Below are 15,000 nucleotides of genomic sequence, written 5' to 3'. Positions count from 1 at the left end.
GGCATCTCCTCCTCCTCATCCTCGCCCTCCATGTCGCCGCTGCTCTGGTAGAAAATCTGTTGAGGCTCCTGGTAGATGTTGCTGTTGTTATTCATCATGTTTTATTATAGCTCAGACCGGAGTGGGAGAGAGAGAGAGAGGGAAGAAAGGCAGAAGAAAGGCAGAAGAATTAAAGGAAAAGGGCGATCGGTAGCGCTTGAAGTTGTGACACACTTTTTTGGCGTAGTTTTGCGTAAAAAATTAAAACAAGTAAATAAAAAAAGTAATTTCCAAGGTCCGTTAATCCAGAGAGGGAGCTGTCATGAATACATCTGAACGCAGCGGGTCACAAAACCGAGATACAAAGCTCTCCAGTGAGGGTAGAAAGACCAAGTGAGGTAATCAAAGAGTAGCCTAACATGGATGAGGATAAGTCAAGTCGTTAGTTGTTGTTGGTTGGTGGTTGTCGGTTGTTTCCAGCGGACACACGTCGCCTAGTTGCCCGGGCGGAGAGGCGCATAGGGCGGCGTGGCGACCTGAGGGGAGTCCGGTCCTGAGTGTGGAAGTTGAGACGCGGAGCAGCAGAGGTTTAAAAAGCTCAGCGAGCGTCACTGTGTTGGACTGCTTGGAATGAATCCCACCCCTCTCTCCTCCTCCCCCCCCCCTCTCTCCTCCTCCCCCCCTCTCTCCTCCTCCCCCCCCCCTTTCTCCTCCTCCCCCCTCTCTCCCCCCCCCCCCCCCCCTTATGACCATATACATGAGACCCCGGTGTTATGTTAAGTTTTGCTTCCCTGCCAAAAACTGCACTCCCCTTAGCTGTGCGGGAAAAAGCAGAAGTTGGAGTGATCGTTAAAGCTATATTGCGTAACTTCTGTCACTCCGCACCTCAGCTGTAGGATTGATTGATTGATTGATTGATTGATTGATTGAATTTTATTTCAGACATATCAAAAACAATATAGGAGGGAAACTATACCGGAAATTGTAGTGATAATTCAAGATATAGTGTGTAAGTTTTGATGCCCCCCATGAGGAATTCTGAGTAATTACAACAACACTGTCTGTCGGTGCATCTACATGAGGTAAAGCCTTCAGTGATGGCACATGGATTTTATACCTTCTGCTGTACGTCCAGGTTTTTTTTTCTTAGCAGTAGAATCAACAACTGAAACATTTCTTGGGATTTTTCTGAGCTCCTGCACCAGTGTCAGGGTGAGGGGGGGGGGGAGACCAGTTTGTAAACGCTGCCATGCTGAGAAATACAGAGAGAGTTTTCTGGAGCTGATAATAGGCTTAATCAACTTTGTGTCAACTCGTTTTTGCGATGGCTTGAATATAACCTACAGTCATTTATATGAAAAAGTTACGCATTATAGCTTTAAGTGGATGAAATTCACACTGTTGATCCAGAGTGACTCAAAATGTGAGTACAACAATATAATTCATAAAAACAGAGACAGTGTAAGCGCATTATTTAGTATTTTTAAAGGTGCGTGCAATTCTCAGCAGGGAAACAGATCTCAGCGTAACACCGGGCATCCTCTAATACAGCAGAGATACGGAGCTTAAAGCTGATTGGTTGCTGGCAGTGAAAAGGGGCGTGGCCAAGTCGTGACACTTCGAGAGTATTTTTATATATTTATATTTTTAGAGGCTCCGAACGGGACAGACCAGACACCATGAGGGGGCCCAGTGTGTGTGTGTGTGTGTGTGTGTGTGTGTGTGTGTGTGTGTGTGTGTGTGTGTGTGTGTGTGTGTGTGTGTGTGTGTGTGTGTGTGTGTGCATGTGTGTGTGTGTGTGTGTGTGTGTGCATGTGTGTGAGCGCGCCTGTGTGTGCGTGTGTGTGTATGTGTTTCTTTGCTTCAGTGTGTGTGTGTGTGTGTGTGCATGCCAGTGTGCCTGTGTGTGTGTGTGTGTGTGTGTGTGTGTGTGTGTGTGTGTGTGTGTGTGTGTGTGTGTGTGTCTGTGTGTAAGGAGATGAAGATATGACGTCATATGTGGTGACAGCCAATTAGATAACTGTGTCACTCTCCCCCTTTCTCCCCCTCTCACCCCGAGGGAAATCTACAAACCTGTCAGAAGTTTTTTTAGTTTTTTTTATTTAGACCCTGCGTTCCAGTCCCCATACTTCCCTACTATTTAGTACGCCAGGAAAAGATTTAGGACATCCCAATACATGCACGTCAACTGTAGTATGCTGAAAATACATAAATGCCCCCACTAACTCCAATAGCATTTTGGAGTATTCGTCTTTATTCTTGACATTTCTCGACATAATGAAAAAAAAATCTTCCTTATCTGATTTTTTTCTCTCTCCTGTCTGTGGCCCTAAAACTCTTCTGTACTTTAGTATGTAGTGTAGTAAAAAGACTAAAACTCTTCTGTACTTTAGTATGTAGTGTAGTAAAAAGACTAAAACTCTTCTGTACTTTAGTATGTAGTGTAGGAAAGAGAAAGAGTATGTGATTTGGAACGCAGGGAAAGTGTCTAATAATAAAGTTCATTTATACATTTTTACTGCTGTGCACATATTAAATTGTCCACGTCAAATCCCCACAGGGCAGCTTTTAGATTATGAAATAGAAGTGTGTTATTTAAAGGTGTGTGTGTGTGTGTGTGTGTGCGTGCGTGCGTGCGTGCGTGTGTGTGTGTGTGTGTGTGTGTGTGTGTTTGTGTGAAGGGAGTTTTCAGAACAGACTTTGCAATAACTAAATACATCTTCACCTCATCTTAACGGCCTTACAGGTTTTTATATATAGTGGGCGTCCTGGGGAAATGCACCTGTTGGAAGACCAAGAAGAAGAAGAAGTACTATAGAATAAATAACTAAATACATCTTCACCTCATCACTTGATATTGTGGAAAGACTTGAGGCAGTGTTGGATGATGCCATCTTTAGTAACTATAGCTTCTTGTCCTTGAAGGCCACCGTAGCTTCTGTAAATTCTCCCCCAAAGGGAGAGGGGTTAGCAAGGGAGCGCTGGTTTTAAGTGAAAACCATCAATTGAATTTGGAGCAAAATAGGCGTTAACTTTCGGACATGTTGTGTTTAAAGTCTTCATAAAGATGCTGATTCATTAGAACGTGTCCCCTATGTGAAACAGCAGTGACATGATGACGGGATTCTCTCAAATATAAAAACATGGCGCCCCCTTGTGGCGGGCTCATGTAACTGACATCTGAGGAGTGAATATCTTCTTTTGTTTTCTTTACAAGATTATTGTTTGGGAATTTTTTGCTTTTTTATTTAGACAGTGTGGAGAGACAGAGATGAAATGTGTCAGAGAGGGGAATGACATGCAGAGAACGACCCGGGCTGGATTCTAACCCGGGTCTGCTGTGAAGAGGACAGACAGACAGACAGACAGACAGACAGACAGACAGACAGACAGACAGACAGACAGACAGACAGACAGACAGACAGACAGAGAGGGGAATGACATGCAGAGAACGACCCGGGCTGGATTCTAACCCGGGTCTGCTGTGAAGAGGACAGACAGACAGACAGACAGTCTAACCCACTACACCACAAGCGTCCCCCCCCCCCCCCCCCGGTGTAAATATTTTTTTTAGCTCCAGTGTAAATATAAAAAACAAACTAAATATAAACTGAGTGAATATGAGGCTGTGACAGGAACACATGGACAATAATAACTTAATAAATCTTTATATATAAATCATCATCACTAGTTATTTAAGGGTCTCTCACTGTAACACTGACATTAAAAGGAATACTTCACCCATACAGAACTTCACCCCGACATTTTACCATGTGTGATGTCACACTAGTCAAATGTAGGGTTAGACAGTGAGACCATAAAACACTCTTTCTGCCTTTTCTCAGGCTAGGATGATCCGATTTCTAAAATGTTTGCACATTTATACTACATAGGATCTCAGAGTTCAATACACCTTCATGTTTCCTCCGGTGAAGTAGGTCTAAACTCTAAACTAAGTTATTTCAGTCTGGATGTTGTGGAGAGGAGGTTCTGAAAATTCCTTTCACCTGAGATGCTCAGAAAATATGAAACAATTAAATGATGTGCACACTAGATAAAAACTAAAAACTTATAATTTATCCACAAAATCTGATACACAAACATTTCAACCATCTACAGAAAAATAGGAAAAAAAACATTGATGCAATTTGACAAAGCTTCGGCATCCTCTCACTCCTTTTCAGACAGAGACACTACATTTATAAATATTGTTTATGACACGTTATAATTACTGTTGTTTTGTGTTTGTGTATTTGTATAATGTGTCATACTTGCTTTTCTTATTTTTTTATTTTCTTGTTTGAAATAAAGACGAAATAAAAAAAATAATTCTGAGCATCTCAATAAACGAAAACTGGCCAATGAAATGCCCCAAAATATCTAGATAGGTGTGTGTGTAGGTGTGTGTAGGTGTGTGTGTGTGTAGGTGTGTGTAGGTGTGTGTGTGTGTGTGTGTGTGTAGGTGTGTGTGTGTGTAGGTGTGTGTGTGTGTGTGTGTGTGTGTGTGTGTGTGTGTGTGTGTGTGTGTGTGTGTGTGTGTGTGTGTGTGTGTGTGTGTGTGTGTGTGTGTGTGTGTGTGTGTGTGTCAAACTCAAAGTTACTCTCTTGCACGGGTATAAATGCTGGATCTTTATTTTGAGATTTTCAAGTAAATATATTTCTTCTTTTTTGCTGCAAGAACAACAACTCCGTTCACAAACAAACAAACACAAGATTTAATAAAAATAGAAATAAAATAAATAAATAAAAGTAAGTAAAGATTGTAGAGAAATCACCGTGCAGCTTCCAGGAAGATTCAGTTTTAGCTTTGACGTTTGGAAGAGTTGTAAACAAAACAGACCCAGGCAGATTAAGAGAAGAATCAGGCAGCAATAACACTTCCAAGTGAAACTCATATTATTAGAATATCATGGAAAATGAATTGGAATTGAGGCAAGAATTCATGCAAAAGGGAACCCAAAACCAAGCACTGAGTACATATGCATGATTATACTTTATAGAGGGCCGACATTTCTGTATCTAAAATCCCTTCTTTATTGATTTCATGTTATATTGAAATAAATTAACTTTTGCACGATATTCCGATTTTTGGAGTTTCACCTGTAGCCTACACAGTATAAACTAAAACCATTTTTTGTACAAACATTTTACAGTCGGACACTAAAAGAACTGCAAGTCACAACGGAAACTTAAACGTCACATTTAAAATACTTCAAGACACTAAGTAGAATATGGTCACCTTCTCAAAGTAATGGCCTACGTCAGTTTTTTTCAGGAAACACAAAAAAACGAAGATATGATATTAATTAATAATTCACTCAAACAGCAGGTGATGTCTGAAGTCGAAAAAACGAAATAATAGTAATAAAAAAATAATAAAAATAAAAAAATAATTTGTTTAGATTTCTAGTAAATCCCAATTTCTATATTGTAAATCAAAACGATGAGATATTTGGTCAAATATTGGACTAAATCTTTAATAATTTTTTGAATAATTTCTTTAATAAAATTTGTGTGTGTCTTTCTGTCTTTCTGTCTGTCTGTCTGTCTGTCTGTCTGTCTGTCTGTCTGTAAGTGTGTATGTCTGTCTGTCTGTCTGTGTGTCTGTGTGTGTGTGTGTGTGTGTGTGTGTGTGTGTGTGTGTGTGTGTGTGTGTGTGTCTGTCTGTCTGTCTGTCTGTCTGTCTGTCTGTCTGTCTGTCTGTCTGTGTGTCTGTCTATCTGTCTATCTGTCTATCTGTCTATCTGTCTATCTGTCTGTCTGTCTGTCTGTCTGGCAATATAATTTTTTTTGTCTGAATTCCTCGGTTTACTGACGCCAACTTTCCTAGGTCCATGGCACAGTGTTGCAAAAAATAAAAAATAAAACTGCTTCATTTCGTCAGCACTTGTATTTAACTATAATGTCTTTTATTTTGAAATGGATAATATTTGGTCTCATGAAAACAAAGTAAGATAAAACTACTGAACCCAAACGGCCGATAGATACAAACAGGATCAAAGTCATTTAAACATTTAATTATAATATTTTATATGATTATTTATGATTATTTTGGTCGGCACTTCAATGTAAACATGAATCAGGCCTTTAGCAGGATAGATTTAAAAACTCAAACTGTTCTATGTGCAAACAGAGAGTGAGGGGGTTAACGTGCCCCTAATAAAAAGGCAAAATTATATAAAATCCCTACAGCCAAATTCAGACAGGATTTAATAATGTTTTTCTTACTTCCTAAACATTGATATATCCACTCTATGTTCAGATACATGGTAACCCTAACTACCAGCAATTTAAAGACCTACTTCCCCAGTGTCATTCCTAACCCTACATTTTTACTGAAGTGATGTCATATCTGTAAAATGTAGGGTGAGACAGTGAGACCATAAAACACTCTTTCTGCCTTTTCTCAGGCTAGGATGAACCGATTTCTAAAATGTTTGCACATTTATACTACATAGGATCTCAGAGTTCAATACACCTTCATATTCCCACCGGTGAAGTAGAGCTTTAACTATGTTTAACTGTTCTTCAATAGCTTTTTAGATCTTATACAAAATCTACACTTCTTGGTAAGGGTACACATTAGATATACTAACATTATCAACTAATTTTTTTCTTTACAACATATACGGCTCTTTAAGCTTTTCCCACAAGAAACATCGAAAAATAATAATAATATCCATTTAATAGATTGTAAACAAACATTTGTGCAAATAAATCTTTTCTAAAATCTAAATTAAAGCATTTTTCTGGTCCGATCTGAGCTTAAGAACTGGCACAGTGAAATCAGTCGACACCAATAATCCCACCGGAATGATTTAACTTCAACTAAAATATTTCTAACGATTAAAATAAAAGTGCTTTTCACGTCTGCAGCAGAACATTACACAGTTTGGAACAATAAACATCGAAATAAACATTTTGAATCGATCTGTAAAGGCAGGGCTGTACAGTGCGACAGTTTTGATCGCATTTGCTACTGAAATTGATCACGTGCGATGATGAATACAACTCCAATCGCACTCGTGCTAGTGTTGCCACCCGTCCCGTTTTTCCCAGAATTGTTCTCTTTTTTTCACCAGCTGTGACCCGTTTTTTGGGGAAAATGCCAAAACCTCATTTGATTTCCTTCCTTCGTTCAGTAGTTAAGGCCGTCTCACACGGGCCGAGGAGTTTGTTGCGCCCGCTATTGCATCGGAGAGGCGGGCGGGCAGGGGCGGTCTTAACGATCTCGGGGCCCGTTTCAAGACCCTGTGTGGGGCCCCACACTTTTTTTTTTTTTTTTTTTTTTTTAATAAATAATGCTTGTGCATGCTGCCCGCGAAAATAAAAAAGATTGTGGAAACCAGTTGGTTCATAGACGGATTATGAGATAATGGGCCCAGACTCTTTGTACCGTTTTAAAGTTAAATGCATCAGAGCAGAGGAACATTTTAATCAAATCTTGAGCTGCAGAAGGAACATTATTTTTCTTAAACAGGCACTCTTTACTCTGCAACTGTGAAAACAGTACAGTAGATTGGTCTGCAGACTCATGTTATATGATGGAGGGGCCCATTGCAACATATACAGGGTGGAAAGCTACTTTTCATGAACAGTATAGAATTTACACATAGCAAGCTTATTCCTGTTTGTGTGTGGGGGGCTTAGCTGTCCCTCATGAAGCCCCTTAGACAGAGCTAATAATGCTTTTGTTTTGCACTTGCTTTTCTATTTGTCACCTAGTTGGGGCCATGATGATTTATTTCCTTATATTTAGGCTATTCCTTGTTGGACCCTGTTATTGACATGAGTGACTGAGCTCTTTGACAATGCAACATTTAGGCCCCCCCCCCCCCCCCGAGCCCTTGGGCCCCTGGGCATGGTTGCATGCAATATTATTCTCAAAGTGCACCAGATTGATGAATTTTACTTTAAAAGGTTGCATTTTTTTCTTCCGGGGCCCCCCTACAAGGTCCAGGGTCCCCACCCACCTCAGTCTCCCTATTTAGCCTATACTGTAAAAAGCACTGTAGGTGTGTATGGTTATTATAGGTCATTACACTGGTCAGTCTGAACTGGTAGCCTAATAATGGCCGAGCCCTCCGCCCCAAACATTCAAGTGTCCCTTTTTTTCCTAAATCCAAGGTGGCAACCCTAACTAGTGCGACAGCCTGCCAAATTGCAATTGGCAGGTTAGATTATTTTGTCTAAATTGCAATCAGTGCACCCCTATTAATTTTTCTACAATTATTACTGCACACACTAGGAAATAATATTAATTGAGAATCTCAAATGAGACCAAGATGACATGCTCAAAGGTAATTAGAGCGAAATGCAAGGGTTAAGGTTATGCAAGTTTTCGATCATACTTTGTGTGCTACCAAATTTATTTTTGTGCTACTGATTTTTTTTGCTTGCTAGCACCAGTGCTACCACTTTAAAAAATAAGCGTACAGCCCTGTGTAAAGGTATATAAAATAAAGCTTAATTTGTCTTTTTAGGTATTGTATCATGCTATGAAACAAGTATTTTGAATAACTCACATTAAATGGTATTTTTATGGACTAACGCTTCATATGATATTATACAGCGCTAAGCAGGACGAAAGCAGAGGCGATGTAATGTATGAAAACACTAAACAATCATAGTTTAATCTGCTACATTTATCCACGTCCCTCTGAGTAACTCAAGCGCAAAATATTCTTAAAGAAATAAGGCAATAAGAATTTAAGAGCTGAAATTCACCTGTAAATAAAAACATTAAAATTTTAAATTAAATTAAAATTAAAATTTAACTTAATTAAAATAAATAAAATAAATAAAATAAATAAAATAAATAAAATAAATAAAATAAATAAATAAAATAAAATAAAATAAAATAAAATAAAATAAAATAAAATAAAATAAAATAAAATAAAATAAAATAAAATAAAATAAAATAAAATAAAATAAAATAAAATAAAATAAATAAAATAAAAGTAAATAAAAATAAATAAATAAAAATGAATTAAAATAATTAATTAAATTAATTGTCCGATTATGATTATTAAATATTCACTTTTAAAGTTCGATATGTTTATAAATAAAAAAAAAACCTTTTGTTTTGTTTTTACGTTTGTTTTTCAGACTTTTGCATTTTCAAATTTACTTAAATAAATAAATTTTATTATTTATTTAGGAATTCATTAACGTATTTTAAAATTGTGTATTTGTTTACAGTTTTAATTTGTAATTTTTTTAATAATTTGTCTATTTAATATTAAATTAATTAATGGATCTGAAAACCTATGATTAATTCCTGTTTTTAAATGTAAAATTAGCTATTAAATAAAGAAATGCTCTATTTTAATTCCACGTCCCTTAACGTCCTTCATAGTCAATCTTTCCACCATTCCATTGTTGCTACATCAATGCCTTTCTGGAAGAGTTAAAGTCTCTACGAGGAACTTTTAAATATTTCTGAAACAGAAAAATGTTCCTCTGATGATCCTAAATTACATGTAACATCAAACCAGACCATCAGTGCAAAGAATGCTATTTCTATATAGTTTTTCATAATGCCTTTGTCATGGGTATACGCTCACCCAGGAACAACAGCTGGCGTGGTGAAAACACTACCGCTTTTGTCCAAAGGGGGGCGCTAGAATTAACACACACTGAAAGTTCCTCGTAGACACTTTTAAAGGTATTTTCAATGGACGATATATTAAATTAATCACTTTCAGCTTATTGCTTTTCTCTTCAGATCTACAGTCCCCAGAGTTAGGACTAAACAAGGAGAAACAGCTTTTAGTTTTTATGCACCAAATCTCTGGAACAAACTCCCAGAGAACTTGAGGTCTGCTGCAACCCTCAGTTCTTTTAAATCGAGTCTGAAGACTTTTCTGTTTCCATTTTAACCTGCAATCTTATTGTACTTAAACGTTCTATTTATATTCATTCGCTTTTCTAATGTGTATTATGTATTTGAATCTTGCCCCTGTAAAGCACTTTGAATGGCCTTGTGTCTGAATTGTGCTATAGAAATAAACTTGCTTTGCCTTCAGAATTCACTAACTGTCTGTTGCATTTGGGTTGAAAACGTCTTTGCGATGATTTGACGACAAAGCGAACAGACATGTGAGAGAGAGAGACAGCAGCTGCATGGATGACATCATAACTTCTTGGTGAGGTCACTTCCTGGTTCCAGTCTGTAGTTCTTTCAGCCTCTGATGAAGCTGGGAACCACCAGAACTACAACTGCTGCCACGGCAACCGCTGCCACCGCCAGAGCCCAGCCCTCTGAGTCACGGTGCTGAGAGACACACAGGGACGGGGTTTAAGAAAAGGTTAACAGACAGACAGACAGACAGACAGACAGACAGACAGACAGACAGACACACACCCACAGACAGACAGACAGACAGACAGACAGACAGACAGACACCCACAGACAGACAGACAGACAGACAGACAGACAGACAGACAGACAGACAGACAGACAGACAGACAGACAGACAGACAGACAGACAGACAGACAGACAGACAGACAGACAGACAGACAGACAGACAGACAGACAGACAGACAGACAGACAGACAGACAGACAGACAGACAGACAGACACACACACACACACAGACAGACAGACAGACAGACAGACAGACAGACAGACAGACAGACAGACAGACAGACAGACAGACAGACAGACAGACAGACAGACACACACACACACACACACACACACACACACACACACACACACACACACACACACACACACACACACGGAAGGGATTTAATACAAGTTTAAAATTTTAAAGATGTACAAAAAATACGAAAACAAAATTGTTTCAAATAGTTGTTTTTGTTTGTTAACTGTCCCTTAAAATTCACGTAAAACACTGTCAGCTGTTCTTGAACCATGTGGAGTTTATTGTCTGCATGAAGGGGTTCCCGACCCAAGCCAGCACATGTATAATGGAGAAACACTATAAAATCGCCTGGGGCCCACCGTAGCTAGCAACATGCCAGTTTACAGAGCCTAGGCTGTGTATTAACACTGGATTTTTTTTCAGCGCACACACAGTACAGACAGGTAGTGGATCATGAGGAGATATTCACTGATTTCGACAAAAAAGTGATTTTGACAACAAGCGTTCTCCAGAATCACTGACTGCACCTTTAACACGGGTTACTGTTTTGTTAAAAGCCAGACAACAGAGAAGGGGCGTGGCCATACCTGGTCCATTTTAAGACGCCAGCTCTTCCCAGCAGCACCAAATCAAGGCGACTATTACAATCATCCCAATGAGAGGGACGGAGAGAAAGGGCTGGGGCGGGCCGGGGGGGAGCTGGGGAGAGAGAAGAGGTGGAGGGAGGGAGAGAGGGAGAGAGGGACGGAGAGAGGGAGGGAGGGAGGGAGAGAGAGAGAGAGGGAGGGAGGGAGAGAGGGAGGGAGGGAGAGATGGAGGGAGGGAGAGAGAGAGAGGGATAGAGAGAGAGAGGGGTAGGTGGATAGATAGATAGATAGATAGATAGATAGATAGATAGATAGATAGATAGATAGATAGATAGATAGATAGATAGATAGATAGATAGATAGATAGATAGATAGATAGATAGATAGATAGATAGATAGATAGATAGATAGATAGATAGATAGATAGATAGATAGATAGATAGATAGATAGATAGATAGATAGATAGATAGATAGATAGATAGATAGATAGATAGATAGATAGATAGATGGATAGATGGATGGATGAGTGGAGGGGGATAATGTAAATAAATAGAATAGGAAAGTCAGAAAGTGTCGAGGAAAGGCAAGCGTGGAGCAAAACAATAAGAAAAACACATGCAAAGCAATTGAAAATGGAAAGAAAAACAAAAGCAGGCATTAGCATATTCTAAACCATCAAATTTACACAGAATTTGATATTGTTCATTGTGTAAAGTTCATGTGAGGAGTTAGGGGGTGTAGGATGTGTGTGTGTGTGTGTGTGTGTGTGTGTGTGTGTGTGTGTGTGTGTGTGTGTGTGTGTGTGTGTGTGTGTGTGGGGGGGGGGGGGGTATAATACATATAAATAATCAGGATAATAAAGTTATAACGTGAGGGAGTGGGACATGCGAGCGTGGAGCAAACAAATGGTGCTAATAGATACAGATGGATAAGCAGGCGAGTTCAAAACCATCACATCTACACAGAATAGTATTTGATTCTTTGTGTGAAGCTGATGTGAAACAGACGGTGACAGCGTTCAGATAGAAACATGCAGAGGAAAGGAATGAGGGATGGTTAAAGACAAGATGGAGAGCTTTGCCAGTGGTTTGGGACAACTTCCCCCGGCCCGTAGAACCGCTAGCCTGGCACCGCCCGCCTACATACTTCCGCTCAATTTTAATTTCCCTTCAGTAGTCAGTCTGGGTCTGCGGTATATTTGTGGGTTTTCTCCAGACAGATTTCTGCCGGTCCAATCAGCGAACAGAGGGAGTGTCTCAGAAGCCGGCGCATGACATGCCGGCGCATGACATACGTCACGACCAAACGTTATGCGATTGGTTGGCAGATCCAGAGTGGCATTGGGCAGATCCAATAGTTTTAAACTTCAACAGACACCCGCCCTCAAGTGAGTTAACGTTTGTCAATTGAGCGATTCCAGACCTTCTGTACAAATGAAATTAAGTACGATGGTCTGGTAGGACCAGGCTAAATGAAGTACGATGGTCTGGTAGGACCAGGCTAAATGAAGTACGATGGTCTGGTAGGACCAGGCTAAATGAAGTACGATGGTCTGGTAGGACCAGGCTAAATGAAGTACGATGGTCTGGTAGGACCAGGCTAAATGAAGTACGATGGTCTGGTAGGACCAGGCTAAATGAAGTACGATGGTCTGGTAGCACCCAGGCTAAATGAAGTACGATGGTCTGGTAGGACCAGGCTAAATGAAGTACGATGGTCTGGTAGCACCAGGCTAAATGAAGTAAGATGGTCTGGTAGGACCAGGGCTATGGTCTGGTAGGACCAGGCTAAATGAAGTACGATGGTCTGGTAGCACCAGGCCTAAATGAAGTACGATGGTCTGGAGGACCAGGCTAAATGAAGTACGATGGTCTGGTAGCACCAGGCTAAATGAAGTACGATGGTCTGGTGGGACCAGGCTAAATGAAGTACGATGGTCTGGTAGCACCAGGCTAAATGAAGTACGATGGTCTGGTGGGACCAGGCTAAATGAAGTACGATGGTGTGGTAGCACCAGGCTAAATGAAGTACGATGGTCTGGTAGGACCAGGCTAAATGAAGTACGATGGTCTGGTAGGACCAGGCTAAATGAAGTACGATGGTCTGTAGGACCAGGCTAAATGAAGTACGATGGTCTGGTAGGACCAGGCTAAATGAAGTACGATGGTCTGGTAGCACCAGGCTAAATGAAGTACGATGTCTGGTAGCACCAGGCTAAATGAAGTACGATGGTCTGGTAGGACCAGGCTAAATGAAGTACGATGGTCTGGTAGGACCAGGCTAAATGAAGTACGATGGTCTGGTAGGACCAGGCTAAATGAAGTACGATGGTCTGGTAGGACCAGGCTAAATGAAGTACGATGGTCTGGTAGGACCAGGCTAAATGAAGTACGATGGTCTGGTAGGACCAGGCCTAAATGAAGTACGATGGTCTGGTAGGACCAGGCTAAATGAAGTACGATGGTCTGGTAGGACCAGGCTAAATGAAGTACGATGGTCTGGTAGGACCAGGCTAAATGAAGTACGATGGTCTGGTAGGACCAGGCTATGGTCTGGTAGGACCAGGCTAAATGAAGTACGATGGTCTGGTAGGACCAGGCTATGGTCTGGTAGGACCAGGCTAAATGAAGTACGATGGTCTGGTAGGACCAGGCTATGGTCTGGTAGGACCAGGCTATATAATCGTGGCTATCTGAATTCAAAGCTACCACCAGAATCCCAGATAACTTCGGTTAATAATATTCTGCAAATGGGTGTTTTGACAGAAAGGGAGCAAGTTGCTGAAGGATGTTTTACTGATTTTTGGGCTTTTAAAGATTTTTTTTTGTCATTTTCAAGCTTTATTAGACAGTACAGAGTTGAAATGGGGAGACAGAGAGAGAGAGAGAGTGAGAGAGAGAGAGAGAGAGAGAGAGAGAGGAGAGAGAGAGGAGGGATAGCTTTATTAGACAGTACAGAGTTGAAATGGGGAGACAGAGAGAGAGAGAGAGAGAGAGAGAGAGAGAGAGAGGGGGGGGGGGGGGATGACCTGCAGTAAAGGTCCACGGGTCGGATTTGAACCCGCGACCACTGCAACGAAGGCCGGAGCCAATATGGTACACGCTCTATCCACTACACCACCGGAGCACCCCAGGTTTTTGGGCTTTTAAAATGACCCATATACCGTGGGGCTGTGACTCACAAAAACTATCGATTGATTCCCATTTTAAATCTCAAACCATGTCCCAAGTAAACAAAGGTTCAGTCCAAAGTCAAGTTAAAAACGTTAAAAACTGTTGTCACCTAAAAGTCTGTTATCAAGACAGGTAAGCTGCCTGTCTCACCTTCAAGTCCCAAGACAGGAGTAAGCTGCCTGTCTCACCTTCAAGTCCCAAGACAGGTCAACTGCCTGTCTCACCTTCAAGTCCTTCAGGTCCAATCAAGTTAGGTTTACAGTCCACACCAAAACATCTCACTCCTATCATTTGAAAGTTGATAAAAAACCTACTTAAAGGAATACTTCACCCATACGGAACCAGCGTTCTATCATTATAAAATCACTATTATAATATAATGAATGAGGTTTGTCTTCCCTCAGTCTTCCCTCAGTCTTCCCTTGGCCCAGCTGTCCTGTTAATCCTAACCCTACATTTTACCATGTCTGATGTCACACATGGTAAAATGTAGGGTTAGACAGTGAGACCATAACACACTCTTTCTGCCTTTTCCCAGGCTAGGATGACACGATTTCTAAAATGTTTGCACATTTATACTACATAGGATCTCAGAGTTCAATACACCTTCATATTTCCACTGGTGAAGTAGGCTTTAAAGGCTGCG

General features: G+C 40.5%; 2 protein-coding genes across 2 annotated transcripts in view; both read right to left on the bottom strand.

The window, feature by feature from the left end:
* The window catches only part of LOC307271105 (filamin-C-like), a gene marked incomplete at its 3' end in the record, with an annotated part of 61,245 nt that extends 60,827 nt beyond the window's left edge, over positions 1-418 (bottom strand). Inside the window, exon 1 of the mRNA XM_080054980.1 lies at positions 1-418. This exon is cut by the window's left edge and continues 287 nt beyond it. Coding sequence (XP_079911106.1) covers positions 1-98 — 98 coding nt within the window. The 5' untranslated portion in view covers positions 99-418.
* A 9,744-nt stretch (positions 419-10,162) lies between these two features.
* Positions 10,163-15,000, bottom strand: part of ncaph2 (non-SMC condensin II complex, subunit H2) — a gene marked incomplete at its 3' end in the record, with an annotated part of 10,243 nt that continues 5,405 nt past the window's right edge. Inside the window, exon 7 of the mRNA XM_080054983.1 lies at positions 10,163-10,255. Coding sequence (XP_079911109.1) covers positions 10,163-10,255 — 93 coding nt within the window. The remainder of the gene's footprint in view (positions 10,256-15,000) is intronic.

The sequence above is a fragment of the Ammodytes marinus genome (assembly GCF_949987685.1).
Source record: "Ammodytes marinus genome assembly, contig: scaffold_72, whole genome shotgun sequence".
In the NCBI taxonomy this organism is placed as follows: Eukaryota; Metazoa; Chordata; class Actinopteri; order Uranoscopiformes; family Ammodytidae; genus Ammodytes; species Ammodytes marinus.
This window is presented reverse-complemented; position numbering and strand designations above follow the sequence as displayed.